The following is a 17,995-nucleotide window of genomic DNA, read 5'->3' on the forward strand; positions in this document are numbered from 1 at the left end:
AGTATACCACCAAACCCCCATTACCATCCGTTTATGTTCTAATCGTTAAAAAGTACAGTTTACTCCACTGTTTTTATAGACTTTCGGCTACATTTATAATTTCTACTATTTAATGTTTATGTATACGTACACCTACATTATACATATCATAAAGTTACGTACAACTTATAATACGTACGTGTGTGTACCTACGCAGCAAACCACAAAAATATATAAGGTCGCTAAACTATCAGCACAAGGATATATTTTGCGGCTTTGATGCTCACTCGTAATAATATGTATTACTTATATTTCAGGGATACCCGAAACCTTATTAAACTAGTCGGTAGTGGCTACAACTGCACAGCTACATAACTTTACATTTGAAATGTCTCTAATAATATGATCGACCCCTGTTTATTTTTTATATGTATTTTTGTAAAACTTTAAATTCAAAACAATGATATAACATAATTTCTCAAAACAATTTGGCACTATAATTAATCTTACAGTAAGTTATAATGGTATTCCACAATGTGCATAAGTAAATGCCATAGCATCAGGTGGCAAGTACCTACATATAATAATATATACATTATACTTGCAGGAACTATAATACAATCATATTTACTCAAGGAAATATTTTAAGTCAATTTACCACTTATATCAATACACAATCAATTGAATCACTTCACCTGATTAAAAAATGACTATGCATTTCGAAACGATTTATTGTCAGAAATAAAGGTGCAAGTCGCCTTATAATTTTATGACTTTTGACAAATATCTTGATGGCATCGAAGTACATAGGTATAGAGGCGGATCGCATGTACAAAGTTATTGTTGATGTTATTTTTATTTTTATATAAGATATATGTATATTATACATAGGTATACCTGCTATCGGTACTATCTAAACTGTGAAGGCGATCAACCGATAATGGTGTGGAAAAATATATTATATTGTGTTTATTGTACTGCTATCGATCTCTATTCATTCAATTAAAGACGATCGACTGGTTGTGGACCACTGAAAACGTAGATCGCCTATACATAGGTAAGTAAGTCTTGTGTTATAGTCGAGCAAACGATTCGGAACGAACCAACTGAATAATTGAGCATTTGATCTATTGCGGTTTTGTTTTTTTGTACCTGAGAAATAATTGTTTCTAATCTTTGTTTTCTTTCAGCAGTATAGAATACTAGTTGCTTAAAATATCTGGTATCGTCATTTTAAAATAATTCACACAGTTTCAAACTTATCATTACTGTTTACACCTAGAAGTTGTTTATCTAACAGTTTTTGAAGTAGACTACGCCAGTATGCATACATATTCTATAATGTAGTCACACATTACCTGTAATAATAATAATAATAATAATATGTATAGGTGTATCGTAATAATTATCGTATGTATAATGTAACCACAGAAAAGCTGTGTAAATTGTTTATTAGAGGAGAAAAACATACAATTTTTCGATGAAAGAATAATATTACTATACAATTTATTATTATGCAGCTTTGCATATAATAATATAACGAAACAAATAGTAGTATAAATTACCAAATACTTAACATTTTTAACGGGGATCGATTATTGGAAAATGTTGGGTAGGGCGACCCCTGTACCCGCTAGTAGGATTACGATCGTACTTCTCAGGAGTCTGTATGGGTACATGTATTGCACTAACATTATCTATTAAGACTTAGAAAATAAATAACAATAACCGTTAATGAAATGGTTCATATAATGGTAAAATTATGATGCCATAATAACTACACATGTATATAGGTATAGGTAAAAATATTGAGTAGGTATATAGGGTAAACATGAAAAATAATTTGTATGTTTTGAAAAAAGTCTTGAAAAAAATCTATATTTTATTTCCAAAATCAAAATGGCTTACAATAAGATTTAAAATGTATCCTGGTATACGCAACTATAAGATCGATTTTGTTTACGTGCGTGGGTTATAAACCGTTATTTTTTCCGAAAATCGTTTAGGATGGACCTTATATATTGTATAACACTATCGTAACGATCATTACGATAATAAACGCCAATTCACTGTATAGTAAGTATATATAAAATGTATTATAGGCCAACCCCTGTAATTAGGTCACAAAAGGGTTGCCGTTATCTATCCTCTACACATGGAATTACGTCCTTGAATATATCTTTCGGGATGTCGTAAAATAGTATACATCATTATTACGTATATTATTACTATATTACATAGGTATAGTGTTATATTGTAGAGGATTTCGTTTGTCAATTTACGACAAATAAATAATGCTAAACACGTTGAAATGTTTATAATGTTTTTTTTTTTTTAAATGGCCTTTAACGTTAAAATGTTTATTGATAATTTTATTTATAAATGCATAATATGATATATTACATTAATTTATAATATATTAAATAAATAAAAAATGTATTGCGTTAATCGAGGATCGTGACAATAATATACTGCTATATTTAAATTTATTTAAATTGCACAAAAGAATAATGAATTTTGTTATTAATTAGATAGGTATATAATATTATAATGTTAGTATATTAATGAGAAAATAACCATAGACATAGATCTAGGTACTGTATGGTACTAGTAGATTCAGGGGTGTTACTGTGTTAGATATAATAAAAGCTTTACTGCAAGACTGTAACCACGTTACTTCATTTCGTTAGAATTGTTTTCATTTAACTAAAATGTTGTAATGGAAATTTCGTTTGATTATTGTACTGGGATATTAGCTTTTGCAAATATGAAATTAAGTAGAAATTCTACTACTCTCTACTACCTACATTAGGTACTATCTTTTATATTATCATTTTCTATGCTCAGAGAAATTTAAAAACATATATTAAACTTATTTTAAGCTATTTGTAGTTTTTACTGGGATCCATTATGACCATTCTTTGGCACGTCAGTATTATAAGTTAATAATAATAATATACATTTATTCCGTCAATTACAGTTAACAATTAATTAGATATTAAATTGTGTACATAATGAATGATAATAAGATTGACCACCTCCAAAAAAATTATTCTATGTGATATTTTTAGAAATAATTAGTTTTCATTCAGAATCGTTTTTCGTACAGGCAATTATCAATGTCATCAAAATGTAAGTAATTCAATGCAACTCAATCAAATTCAACACGATTGAACACACATATTACAGTGGTCTACTCAATGACAAGGTACACTTTTACACAAGTCGTCACTGAAAACATGTACGATAAGTCATAAGTATCGATAACTATACCACAGAAAGACTTCCCTGGCTTTTTTTAAACCAAACTAGGCGCCACTAACTACTAAGTAATGAATAATATTAATATTAGGTTCTATCATCCGTTCGTTGTATACTATATATTTACCATTACCACGTGGATTACAATAAAAAAGAGAAAAAATGTTTTTTTTTCTTTTGCAAATTTTAAACACTTTTAGTCACACGTTGTAAAATTGCAAAGGCAAACGTACGCGAGATTTACGACTAGACGACTGACCCGTTTTTTTTTACACTTGTGCAATCTCCTATTAATTTTTTCATTCATTTAAACCAAAATCGTTGCAGATGTGTGTCGTCTGCGTACACGCCGCCACCGAATTGATATATATATATATATATATTAATACGAGTATATACACATACACGAAATATCCGCTCTCCCGCGCCGCCTGTACCGGATCCCACGTAATAATAATAATAATCTAGTCTGATGATGATAATAATAATAATAACGACGACGACGCAACTGTTCCGCTCCCACGGGAGACGGGGCCAAAAGTTCTGTTCTAGCGATATAACTAATGACAGCGTGGAGGTTCACACCACGGTCCTGTATCACAATATTATTATTTTATGTTTATGAATGACGTAAGCTGCTAATCGAAATACACAGGCGCGCGCGCGCCAAGCTGATTAATGCGTGAAAACTATATACTATAATATATTTTGTCAACAACCCAAAACACGATATTTTATAATGTCATAACGTTTATCGTTATATATAGTGTCGTTTTAAAGTGCTCGGTGGTTTCGACGACAGCAATGACCGTGTGGAGGCAAACCATTTGGTGGCAATACCACCAGTGTCATCATAATATTATATACACGACATTTAGTCGACAGGAACAGTCGTAATAAAAATTTTAATCAATCCGATATCATATCGATCAAACTTCTTATAATATTTCGACTCTATAAACTATCAAACTCATTGTGATAATAATATTGTGAACGCAGGCAGTTAAAAAAGGTATTATATGTACATATATTGTACATTCGTATTGGTACTTCTATATTTTGTAGTTCTAGCATCGATAGATTGTTAGGTTGATAGCCAAAATTAGTAATTATTTTATCAGGTTTATTCAAAAGTACATAGTATACAGGACTTACGTAGGAAAAAACGGACTCTTCTAACAAATATAAAATAAACATCTGAGTAAATTTACAGAAAAAAAAATTCATATAGGTAAATATAAATTTGAAATATTGAATACATGGTTGTAAAACGTGGACGATAGAAAAATATGAGAAAGGTAGACTGCAAGGCGATAGAGATGTGAATGTGGAGGAAAATTACGGAAATAAGCTGGAGAGAGCCTAAGACAAATGAAGAGGTGTTGGACGAATTTCATGAGAGAAGAACAATGATGAACGTAATAAAGAGAAAAAAATTCTTATTGGACATCTGCTAAGGTGCCATGCCACCACGAGTTCATCACTATCGTCATGAAACGAAAAATAAGTGGTCAAATAACTGAAGGATGACCGCGTAAATGGATTTCACCTCTAGGAGGATGGCATGTGACGGCCATAGTGGTTACAACGACAGAGCTTGGTCTTTAAAAGCTGATGATGATGATGATAGTATAGGTAGCTATGTTATATTCAACTTATAGTATTATGCTATATACCATTGGCCGATACATCTACTTATCTACTTTGAACAGTTAAAATAAAAATTTTAAATCATAAATTAAACCCAACAATTAGAAATATTATAAAATTTATGTAATATTTATTAGTTATTAAATAAAATAAAATGTATTAGATAGAGATATATTTGCACTTATGAAATCCACCATTATGGCATGGGTCTCATAAAAATTATAACCATCAATGGACCACGAGTCAAAAAAAGTTGAAGACCACTGGTATTATAGACCTAGATACTCAATACTATAATAGAACATGTGCTTGATGGGTAAAAAAAAAATAAAAACAATTGTGTTCAAGTTTAAGCCTATTTGGAATTTGGATGAGCCCTCTAAATCGTATACACACGCGTGTACGCCATGTATAATAGGGGCGATTCTATTGTCATTCCAATGAAACAACATAATATATAAATTATAATACAATTTATTATACCATATAATAAACGGCAACATAATTACTTTATTTTACGTCCGAGTAACTATTATTATTTGATTTAATCAATCACGCAGTATACTTTGTTATACGGTAAAGAGCAACGACTTTCGACTGATGATAGATTTCAAGCTACCTACCAATTTATTATTATCATTATTAATTATTATAGTGTGCTAGTTTTGTCTCCACGGTTGTATATTATATTTTGATATTTCATTGCTCTTCATTTGAGAACTTCACAATTTGCTTAGACAGTTAATTAGTCTTATTGATATTTGATGAAACATTGAAACAAATAATATTATCCCATTTTCCTGGACATCTGACTCTACCCACGTGAATTATACCTGAGATGAAGCTATAAAATACATAATATTTACTTTCGATCATCCGTGTATGCACCTACCCAATATTCATAATTTTTAGTTGACGAATTATACACAACATACCTTATAATACTTGTTAAAAACAGTGAAAACTAAATGTTTGACTATACACTGCACTAAAGATAATAATATAATATGTTACCTTGTGTCTTTTGTTAGATAATACGATATAATGTTTTCATTCAATTTGAATTTTTAAATTTTGATTGATTATATTAGGGGTATAGTCTATCGATGACTTTATTGTCTACAGAGTTATCTATAACGAATAACGATTATTCTAAAGAAAAAATAATGTGTCATGTGACGATGATAAACTTCATTCTTTCTAAAAGACCATTTAATATTATTACTAGGGTTCGGATTTGAAGGCAATATAATCAATAAAAAAAGCATTTAAAATGTAAAAAAAGGCAAAAAAAGGCATTTAATTTATATCAAAAGGCAATTCATAAATATACTACAAAATAAAATAGTGAACATTTTTTAAACACTTTCAAATGCACACATTTTGAGAAAAATACAAATTAAAATTGAGCATGAATACTAAACTATATTAAGTTTATGCTATTTTGTATAAATAGATTAGGTGCCTTTTTTTAAAACCAGGTTTGTCCTAAGAATTAGTTAAAACAATTTTAAATATTAACTTATTTGAGTTATACTAGTTAATTTAATGCAAAATAAACTAGTTGGTATTAAAAAAAAATTGACTACCATGTATTGTGATAAGCTGTCTTCAGAAAAATTAGGGGTTAAAATATTTTTGTACATCGAAAACGATCTTTCTACGTCCACCGAAGTTATCGGGGTTATTTCATACTTAAATAATTATCTAAATTAAGATTGCAAATTGATAGATCGTCATCGCTTGTGGTTTCTCCAATCAATACTTGGTTGATCTTTTTGATATTTTCCCATCCCTTGTTCTTCGATATAACTTTGTTGAACCTAACCAAATACTCGATAAGATGATATCGATTAATATTGCGAATAATAAAACTCATTTGTAGCGATAATACGCAAGCTGTGTATACAACTATAAAATCAACTGAAAAATTAAACACAAAATAGGCATTTATAAGTACTAAAGGTAAAAAAGGCAAAAAGGCATTTATAAGTAAAAAGGCAAAAAAAGGCAAAAAAAAAAAGATACATCGTCTAAGAAATTAAATGAAACACATTTTTGTATAAAAATTATTTTTCTATTGTGATTAATAAGAGAAAGGCATTTGCCTTCAAATCCGAACCTTAATTATTACATTAAATATTTAATATTAAACGTTACTATAATAATATGACCTCTGATATTCAAATAATGTGCATTCTTAAATACCTCTATTTCATTGGAGTATTAGAAAAACAAATTATACTGAGAGTCTGAGAATCACTATTAAGGAATAAGGATATTCTCAATATTCTGAGTAAATTGCACTGAGACAACCTCGATGAATAAAACATTTAGTCACAACATGTATTCTCCACACATAGAACTTATTGTTTGCATGTAGATTTACATATATTTGAGTCACTAAAATCTTACACTATTATTACATTCAATAGCTATTATAAATTTAAATAATTAAATGCAATTAAAATTACCATTGTTCGTGATAAATATTCTAATTGCAATCTATGATGCACACCCGTATGTGTTTTCTAAGTCAAATTTACAACATAGACAATTTGATTTCAACCAATATTCGGTAGTAATATTAGTAACAGCTAAAGTAAACTAACTTAATATAAGAGTGAGTTATTAACCCATCATTAAGCTTGGGTATGAACATTATCTGTGTTTTTCCATATTTTTATTGTTACTATACATAAAAAAAATTAAACTAGTTATACGAATTTTGAAACGGTAAATATAATATTCACATTCTCATAACTAGCTTAAAAACTAGAATATCGTCAAAAATCGACGTAAAAAGACAGATAATATACTTACATACATGCCCAACTCGATATGACCACACAAATTAGTTCTATTGAACGTTGAACCCAAATCGAACTAGAGGTCATTATATAAGTATCATACATTTAATTTCAAAATGCAAAAAAAATTACCTATAGCAGGCTTTGAAGTTAAATAATCTATTTATGGAACAACAATTAACTCTGCTTGATATATTTTATAAGTAAATCGAAAACGAAACGGTAAAAAAAATTAGTTAAATGTATCTATTATTGTTGAGTGGTCGTTACCCTGTTTGGCCTATTGGAGTGAGTTTTATACTATTATAATATATAACATATATTATATGTCTTTAATAAATAATAAAATCCTAGCATTATTCCAACAAAAAATCAGAGGAGATAGCTGCTGGTTATGATTTCAATACTTTATCAAAACAATTAAATGGGCCGATACGCTTACTACTTAATATTTGGAAATGTGATTCAAGTATAGGTAGATAATTAAGTTATTACTAATATTATGTGTGCCAAAATACGCTTAAGTATATCTTTTGGAAAATACATTTTATGCGGCTCGCGTATATTATGATTACTACATGGAAGAAGTCGGTTCATATGAAAAATAATATTGACTTCGGAGTACACACTGATTTTTAAATAAACAATTCAAAATTTTTTTACTAGATTCTTGCACAAAACCTGTGGAAAATATTCCCAGAGCACATGTGTGGCTCAGTGAACACTTAACATATAATATACAGGATGATTCACCGAGCATGATTACCCCCTTTTTTCTTCAATAATGCAGTTCTTCAAAATATGATTTTTGATACTTTTAATTATTCTTAAAAACCATATTTTCAAATGTTTTGGGATTTATTGTATTACTTAAGTGTTCTATAAACGTCTGTTTAACAGGTGAGAATTTCCCTCTCAGCTGTAAATTATTCAGTGGAAAAAATTTCAGAAAATCTAATCAAAATATATAAGAGTAGTTTTTGAGTTATTTAACTTTGTGTTCTAAGGATAAAAGGATAACATAGTAATGGGTTTATCAAAAATGTGAGGGCTATGGTAATTTGACAATTTTAGTCATTGCTATTAATCTATCAATAAGTAGTGAACTTTATGTTTTTTCAAAACCATTTTTAAGGATTATTATTCTCTGTACAAACATTTTGATAACTGAGAAACTACTCATTTAAATTATCCACTTAAAAGTGTACAGTAAAAAAGGTGGATTCTCATTTAAAAAACAGGAGCTTGTATTGCCCCCAGGACAATCCTTAAGTAATCCAAAAGAATTCGAGAATTTAAAAACATGATCTTTTAATAAGTATATATAAAAATTTCAAAAATCAGAATTTGAATAGATTCGTTATTACTTATTAAAGAAAAAAATTGGGTCGAACTTGCTTGGTAAATCACTCTGTATAATAAACAATATATAACACATATTATATTATACTTAGATATTGGTATTTCCTTCGGTGGAATCGCAACCAAAAACCACAGTTCCCATACACCACGCACGTTATGAGAACTATATACATTCACAATATCGGCGACGACAATGTGGGGAAAATTTAGTGTTGGCTTTTTTTTACACTTTTTCACACTATGCCCTTGTAGAATAATTGTCTGCAGCAGTAACATTGTCTCCACCACCGCATTCCGTTCCGGCGCTGTTTATCATAATATTTTATCATTATAATATTAATTCTACAATTATATTATAATGGATAGTCGCTATAAATTTATTTGTTGGTGACACGGGAAAAAAATAGTAGACACGACGTCTTGTGCAAGATGTGTGTATAATATGACGTATAATAATATTGCATACGCGCAGCTTATGGTATGTGAAACGTATATAATATTGTAAATATATACAGAGTTATTCACCAAGCATGTTCAACCTCTTTTTTTCGTCAATAACATATTCAAAATTAATTTTTTGGAATTTTTTAAATAACTTAAAGACTATCAATTTTCAAATGTTTGAATTTTTTTGAACTACTTAAAAAGTGTACTGTGGAGATATACAAACTTCTGTTTTTGAAACGAGAACCCCCTTTTCAACTGTAAATTATTCACTGGATAATTTTTCTGAAAAATCATAGTATCCTATGAATGTAACTTGTTGGGTTATATTTTAACTTTATATGGTCTAAGCATAAAATATCCATCCAAGGGAATGAGTTTATAAGATGGGAGGCTATGGTCATTTAAAAATGTTAACTGTTAATATTAATCTATTAACATTCATAATTTGAAAAAAAAATGGCCCCAGTATAATGAACAATAGTTAACTTCTTAAGTAATACAAAAAAATATTCAAGTATTTGAAAAATTGTCTTATTTTGTACATTTCGAAGTTCCAAAAATCAGAATTTTAATAAATTCATTTTTAAAGGTAAAAATGTGGGTGAGCATGCTTGGTGATCATCCTGTATATTATATATTTTAAAGTATAAACAAGAGCTCCACCGTCTCCAGGACAATATTATTATTATTACAACGTACATAAATTAATAATATAATATTCACTTCGATTTGTTTTGCTGCAGACCAGAAGAAACTTAATGTCGTGTAGATATTATTATAATATGGTACCATAGCGGATTACTCGCGGTTATCGTTTCGTTCGCTGTATATTCACACCGCACATTTTGATATAACATTATACATATTATATAGAAACTTGTCACTTGCCTATATAAATCTCTCGAACTTTATCCGCCGGACATCTGAAGCTTGAGATGGACTTTTTGCTGGGCGTATGTATTTATTTTCCTATACGCGACGACGACGACGATGATTAAATTTCATACTCGTATGATCATCATACAATATTAATTGAATATTTATATAAAAAAGATGCGATTATTATTATTATAATTATTATTATTTATGTATTAATTGTAAGTCACCTGTACAAATCGTATATTATTACATACTTGTGCGCAATATATTATATTTTACCGACTTGTTTATGTGTACATGCATTATGTATGTATATTTTTTTAACCGTCGACATTTATCTAATTATTGAGTGACATATTATAAGTGTTAAGTCACGGCGATTATTAGTTGCGCAGTGTGGAAACTGGAAAACGACGGTCTCGGACGAGATTTTCAGAGAGATAAAAATGTCGTCCTCTGCAGATCGTTTTAATTGCGGTACATCCATCCTAGTATAATAAATAATAATATACATATTATATACTGGCGTCTCAGACCCGTTCAAAAACAAAAAAAGAATAACGTAAATTCAAATGATTCAGATGTCTCAAAGGTATCAAAAATCAAAATTGTTTTTGAAACTAAACTCATATTTTTTTTTTGTGGAGGAGGGGGCCTATATTTTCAGTCCGATACATCACATACAAATAACATAAGCATTTAAATACATGTTTTTTTCGAGCTACTCCACATAATTTGCAATTAAATTACCAAAAGTGTGCTATTGGGTAGATACTACATGCATGAGAGAATATAACATTTCATCTCATCTTATGCGCACTAAATTATTATTAACTTTTAAATATATATAGCTATATGTAGGTAATAATATGTGTAATTTCAATGAGCTATTTCGATGAGTTATTCCACAGTGTCGCCTGAGGCATCAATTATTATTATTTACATCAAAACTATAATATAATATAGAAATAGATACATAGGTATACGAATATTCCAAATTACGATTTATTTTTAAGTTTTTTTTATATTTACAATTTATATAATACATATTATTTATTTACCTATACTGCCGTCTGCCAGTTTAATGAGTTGTCTCAATCTAACTAATGCATTATAATTTTTTTTAAATTGTAAAAGGTTCATAACATACAACACAAATGAAAAATATATCCTACGTGAGGCCTTGGATAATATTCTTATAATTGATAAATGTTAATACTATAACCATAGGTCAGTAAACTCTAATATTAAAAATAACAAGAGTAAAAACGGATTCTTCTGAACTTGAAATTTTTTTTGTGATACTGTAGTAAGATAAAGATACTCGCGACACTTTAACATAGTTGTTTTTTATTTTTTATTTTTTATATTAATAAATAAGGATATGCTATAAATTATAATAGTTTCAAAAGTAATTTGATATATTTTTTTTTAATATTAAATAATATGTATTATTCAGGCATACAGTTTATATTTATTTATTAAATAATCATTATAAATTATAGAAGTAAACATTGTTATAAGTGGTCTTTTTTAACAGAATTTAGTATGTGATTCAGAACAATGAGTACTTACACCAAATTGTATTGCTGTATTATTGTTATTATTGTGTCTATGAATACACGCCCACGTCTAATTTTTATATTATTTATCACATTAAAATATAGACAAAATTAATAAATTAAGTTTTGTTTTCGTATTAGTTATCATCGTATGTTATATTGTATAAAAATCAAAAACTGTGAAATTAACAAACCTTTTATTATTTAGAATGATGATACATTTTTACAAAATAGAAGTAAAATGAAGGCCGAATCATACCTAGACGAAAAACATATAATTCTCTTGGTGAATCATTTAACCAGTACGTTGTTAATACACGAACCCAACGATCCAATAGAATTTCTTGTACACCAAGTGGAAGACATAATAAATTTCCGAAAACAAAGGAGCAAACCACCGATTCTGTACAACAACGATAATTTAACGAATATTTTTAAGGGTGTAGATTTTTTAAATACGGGCACGATTGATCTAAGTCAATACTTCAGTGGTGAGTTTAAATAGCAGCGAATATTTGATATAAATTAAGTGTATAAATAAATATATTTTACATATTATACAATAGGTAATCAAATAATTAAATAACCTAAGTTGGTAGTAGACGATTGAACGAATTTAATCGTAACTCGATGTCGCGGTCGATGGTCTATAATATTATATAGTACATACTATTATATTATTATTATATTACTATACGCTACCTAACTCGCTCAATGCAATAGGCCAAGTCGCCTACTCGCCGAGTGTTGAATACTCGTCGCTGGTCGACCGCGAATAAACTTAACGACCTACTTTTGTCATTACTGGCAATTCCTCTGTCTAGCGAGTGAAATCGCTATTTGTGTGATCGACATGTCTATAGAAAAATCGGTAGTAGCGACTTGTGCCTATAGACTATAGTGACTATTAATAGTCGCGAGCGAGTTTAGTACTTAATACTTAATAGTATAATCAGACTAGTCTCTATGCAAACTCGTAGTAAATTTTCCCAATTGTAATCAGCACGCTTTAAATATAATTATGTATATAATATAGCAGACAATATATCTACCCTAAACATATTACTAAACGGTAAACGTTAATAGAGTAACATTTAAATAAAGCTATTTGATTTATGTTATTGTGTCAAGCTTAATATAATCATTATATACACTATAGTCGTCACTTATTCCAAATTTGAATTAATATAGACTTATTCATTGCGAATAAATGAGCACAGCATACAATAAAATTAATTACTAATTAAACCTAGACTATTTTTTATAAACTAATTTACTAATAAAATAGGTACCTATAAATACTATTTTGTTAATTTTTTTATACTACACGTTTGAATATTGTTACTATAAGTAATTAATGTTGATTATATAATTGACTTGCAAATGTCAAATTGTAAAACGCCTAATACCTACCTATTTATTTATTATTTTTGTTGAACGAAATAAAATGTTAAATCTAGCTGATCTTTAATAGAATTGCATATTCTTGAATTTAAATTTAAATTTCATATTTCATATTTCGGAATATGAATATTTTATATTCCCAACCATAATAATAATACCTACTAAGTGGATTTAAAATTGTATTTTTGTTAATTCGATGTTAATGATTTATTATTAATGATTTCTTACTGATTAGCTATGAAGATGCTGGGATTGAATGAAACTGATTTCAACCAGAATCCACAAGTAGACGAAAAAAATCAAATTGAATGTAAAACATTCGTATTCGAGGCGTAAGTAAAATATATTAGGTATATACTAAAAAGTTTCAAAAAACTACCTAAAATGTCATGAGCTACTAAGTAATTATCTTTGAATTTATCTATCATCGAATCATTCATAAATTAATTTTAATCATCGATTCGTAACTACGGGCTATAGGTTAATGTGTATCAATATTTGTACTTATATCCTATGATTTCTATTGTCTCACGACTTACGTCTATCGATTTACGCAGTTACAATGCATGGTTATTATTGGCTGTAACTATTACTGAATTCATTGTTGATTTTATAGAAATCAACAACATCAACTGACGAGGATTTTCCCTCATATCATAATGGTTTATTATGAAATTCAATTAACTATACATATTCTATAGACTATAGTAGGACAGTGGGTATTCTACTATGTTTACATGTTAAATAGATCAGACAGTATTTTAATTGCACCGTGACGTTTGACCTACATTTTGCCAATTTGGGTATATTGAATTTGAAAACTATATATAGGCAATATGCAATTTATTATTTTATTTAAACCATATTTTAGATTCATAATATTTCATAAAAAGGTCAAGATACTTGCAGATAGTGTGTTAAATAATTATTATTAAAAATCTTTATGTTCTAGAAAAAAATATATGTTCGTAGTTATTTTTTTTTTTTTTTTGTTTAAGCTTCGGCAACTGAGGCCATTAGCTGTAGGTTGTGTGGTACTGTAGAGTTTTGGGACTGTAGGGGGGGGGGAACACGTGTGTGTTTTTGTTTTGGCAGAATTTCTATTGGGCACCCGTAGGTTTCTGCCATGCCCGGTTGGGGGATGGCGGCACTTGTTCTCCGGTCACCGCGACTTGTCCAGAGAAAAATGCCGCCCGGTGGCCGAGGATCGAACCGCGATCGGCTGCGTCGCAGCGGACGCGTCAGACCACTCGGTCACCTCGTCCCCCTTTCGTAGTTATTATTATTTATAAATTATTAAAAAATGTTGAATATATTCAATTACACATGGTTATCGGTTGGGTGATTAAGTAATAACATTATATTATACTATTTTAATGATCATTTAATAATAATTGCATGTACAAATATGTTTTAAACCATCGTTAACGACGTTAAAATATTATAATAAATATAGTACATTAGGAAAATCATGATATAACTTATGAGTTATAACTGAATGTTTTGTATAAGTAACCAATTATAATACATGCGTAATATTTAACTACAGTATTTTTTCCACCCAATGTGCTAACTGTACACGATATGATAAAAAATATTTTTGTAACAATCCAAAATACTTATAAACATTAAAAATATAGACATATTTTGTAATAGTAAACAGGGCAATGACAGTTATTTTATTCCAAATTTTTCAGAAAGTTTGCGTTAATAAAACAAATGACCACGATGATACAATAAAGGCAATAACGATAATTATGAAACACGTGTACAAACAACATAAGCGATGCGGAAATGGAAATGAAATTGTTGAATTAGTGAGAAACTTCTTTCTTTGGGAAATATAATATTATATAATAATAACGCTAATGGTTCTTTTTTTTGTCTACTGCCTGTTGTACACACCATCGTGTAATAATAATATATATATTTTATATTACATGCGTGTAATACTGTGTAATGGGTCTCTAGGGCCTCTTGACGATTTACACGCAACCGGTCGTAACAGGGGGGTGGTTTAAAATAAATTCATTCAATTTTTTTTTCAGACCCATTTAATATACAGTCGCGTCTTCATCGAACGAATCCCGTGCACACAATATATATACGACGGGTATGGGTAGTGGGCAGTGGGCACTTATATTGTGTGTGGAATATATCACAACATTCACAACAATAATAGAATTTTCGAATTGTACATACCTACTCAGAATATAATACATATTATACATGCTGCATATAGGTACATCGGTCGTTAAAACAAATTCAATTGTATCGATATTTGTACAATACTTGTCCCTTTCACCCCCTTTGTGCAGCTTCAGCCCCGAATGAGAGTATATTATATCCCTGAACGAGGAACGAGTGACCTAGTTTCTGAAACGATTATCCCAATTTGTCACGGTGACCAAAGCATTTGTGTACGAAAACATGTTCTTTTTGTGATCGTATTATTAATATATAGTACATACGGTCAACAATGATTTGACCCCAGCAAAAGGGTTGTTCGGAATTTTAAGCGGAACACAATAAAAATCGTTTCCCATTTTATGTCGTATTTACTTTTATGGGAAGAAATGTTTTGTACTTGTACCGCTGGGTGTGTTATACGGCTCCGTCGCTTTTGATGGAAGGTTTGAACGATGTGTGAAAAAGTATAGGTACTACTCCTAACATGTTTATGACCTGGGAGCCTAAGAACGTAGAAAAGAAATAATGTATACATAAATAATATTACAAGTTGTAAAACTGATTTAAGTCTGACAAAAAAAATATTACAAAAGAACCCATTACTTGTGGAATAAATTTAGTTTAAAAAAAAGTATCAGTTGAAAAATTATTTTTATACATAGGTATAACATTTGGATTTTCCATCAATTTTGATACGTATAAATTCGTAAAATTTTAAAATATAATAAATAAATAATAAATTCTCATGGACTACAATTGTATGTATGAGTTCTAAATTGCTGTAAGTAATTACACATTTACAAATTATCAGTATCGACGTAGGTAGTTATTTCTTTTATATGTGGTAATTATAATTTTGACTAATGACCGAGTCCAGTTTAAATCGTATTCCCCGTAAATAAATCGTATTAGTATAATTCTGTTAACGAATCAATAGATACCTCAATTACTTAAATACTCATTAACATATTGCATTAAAATATTCTATAGGTATATAATTTATAGTTATTTAAAAATAATAAGCAATTCCTTCAATATGCATTTTTTTTTTTTTATCGATATCATTAAAATAATGATAAAATTTTTAATTAAAGTAAACTAATATGTTTAATTTTTTTGCTTACCTACTAAGATTTAATAATAACTTTCTAAATTCAATTTTGCTGCTTATTCTGTAATTACCAATCACCAAAACGTGAGTTTTATCTTTTGTAATTTAAAACATTCGTAATATTACCTCCTCATGATGGTTTTAAGTGCATATCGACGCATGCATAAAAAATTATTTATTTAAGACATGCATTCATAATAAATTTCTAAATAACGATTCCAAAGTAGGATATTATTGATTATTTTGAAATATTTTTTTTACATTTAAACTTAAGAGCGTTTTAATTAAAACAATTATTTACACGAGTGTGGCATGTCAAGTTACTTTATTATTTTTAAATTATAGCTATTCATAATCATAGTTAAGTTGGTTGACTGTTGTAATACTTTTAAAATTAATTGAAATTAATGAAATTGCTGTTTTCATACGAAAGAATATTATTTAGTATTTATTTAACAGTGTGTTTTCAATATTTTAAATGATTTAAATCCTTTAAAAAAAAATAATTTAGCAAAATATTTTTCACTTGAAGTCGTTTACAACTAGGTGCTTCTCACCAAAAAGTTATTATACATATGATTAAATAAATAATTATGATTATACAGTAATTACCAAGTTTTTGTCATTAAATTAGAATCTTCTTTATAGTTGCAATTTGTCTAAGTTACTCTTGTGATTTTGGTAAATTCTTCCCTTTGGTATTTGATCAAGAAGATCAAAAAGGTTCTCTTATAAATATAATTAATGGAATAATTTGTATATATTATTATAGGTACACTTAATAGTCTTTAGAACCATACATTGGAAACATAAGTAAAGCAAAACTGTATAGGATTGCACTTGTAAATTCATAGGAACCTACGCGATTATAATAAGATTTACTAAGAATTAAACAAATCAACAAAAATTTGTATACTTCTAATAGTTATGTACTACGAATATACAAACTATAGCTCAATCAGATATGCTTAAAATTCTATTTAATTGTATATTACAATACAAAATAGGTATTTCAATATTAATTATTGTTCCTAAATAATATATTTCATAAACGAGAAACAAAACGAAAACAACAAATAATTGAAACGTGAAACTAAATACCTATATACTCATATCGTATTTAATCATAATCTTATATAGACTATACGACAAAAATAATGTCGGAAATCGACGTAATGTCGAATAATGTATACGATATACGTTAATATGTATTATATAAATACAAAATTACATGAAAGCGATACATTTTTATTGAAGACAACTATTACAAATGCGTTTTACGAATTCGTGTTGAACTCATTTAAATGATGCGCATTAAAATTGTACAAAACACAAATTAA

The 17,995-nt window shown here is 28.6% G+C and overlaps 1 protein-coding gene across 1 annotated transcript; it reads left to right on the forward strand.

Annotated features, from left to right (window-relative positions):
* The first annotated feature begins 4,799 nt into the window (after nucleotides 1-4,799).
* LOC111039374 lies at nucleotides 4,800-15,094 on the forward strand. The gene is made up of 4 exons (XM_022322874.1): nucleotides 4,800-4,883; nucleotides 12,159-12,441; nucleotides 13,590-13,686; nucleotides 15,052-15,094. Exons 1-4 carry the CDS (start codon nucleotides 4,800-4,802, stop codon nucleotides 15,092-15,094), a joined length of 507 nt encoding a protein of 168 aa, XP_022178566.1.
* Nucleotides 15,095-17,995: the final 2,901 nt, after the last annotated feature.

This window comes from Myzus persicae, unplaced genomic scaffold (assembly GCF_001856785.1).
Source record: "Myzus persicae strain clone G006 unplaced genomic scaffold, MPER_G0061.0, whole genome shotgun sequence".
NCBI lineage: Eukaryota > Metazoa > Arthropoda > Insecta > Hemiptera > Aphididae > Myzus > Myzus persicae.

Excerpts from the sequence above, each read along its gene's own strand:
- LOC111039374 (XM_022322874.1), top strand. The coding sequence starts at position 4,800 with ATGGCATGTGACGGCCATAGTGGTTACAACGACAGAGCTTGGTCTTTA. Across the intron at positions 12,442-13,589 it reads TCTAAGTCAATACTTCAGTG|CTATGAAGATGCTGGGATTG; the intron begins GTGAGTTTAAAT and ends CTTACTGATTAG. Across the intron at positions 13,687-15,051 it reads AAAACATTCGTATTCGAGGC|AAAGTTTGCGTTAATAAAAC; the intron begins GTAAGTAAAATA and ends CAAATTTTTCAG.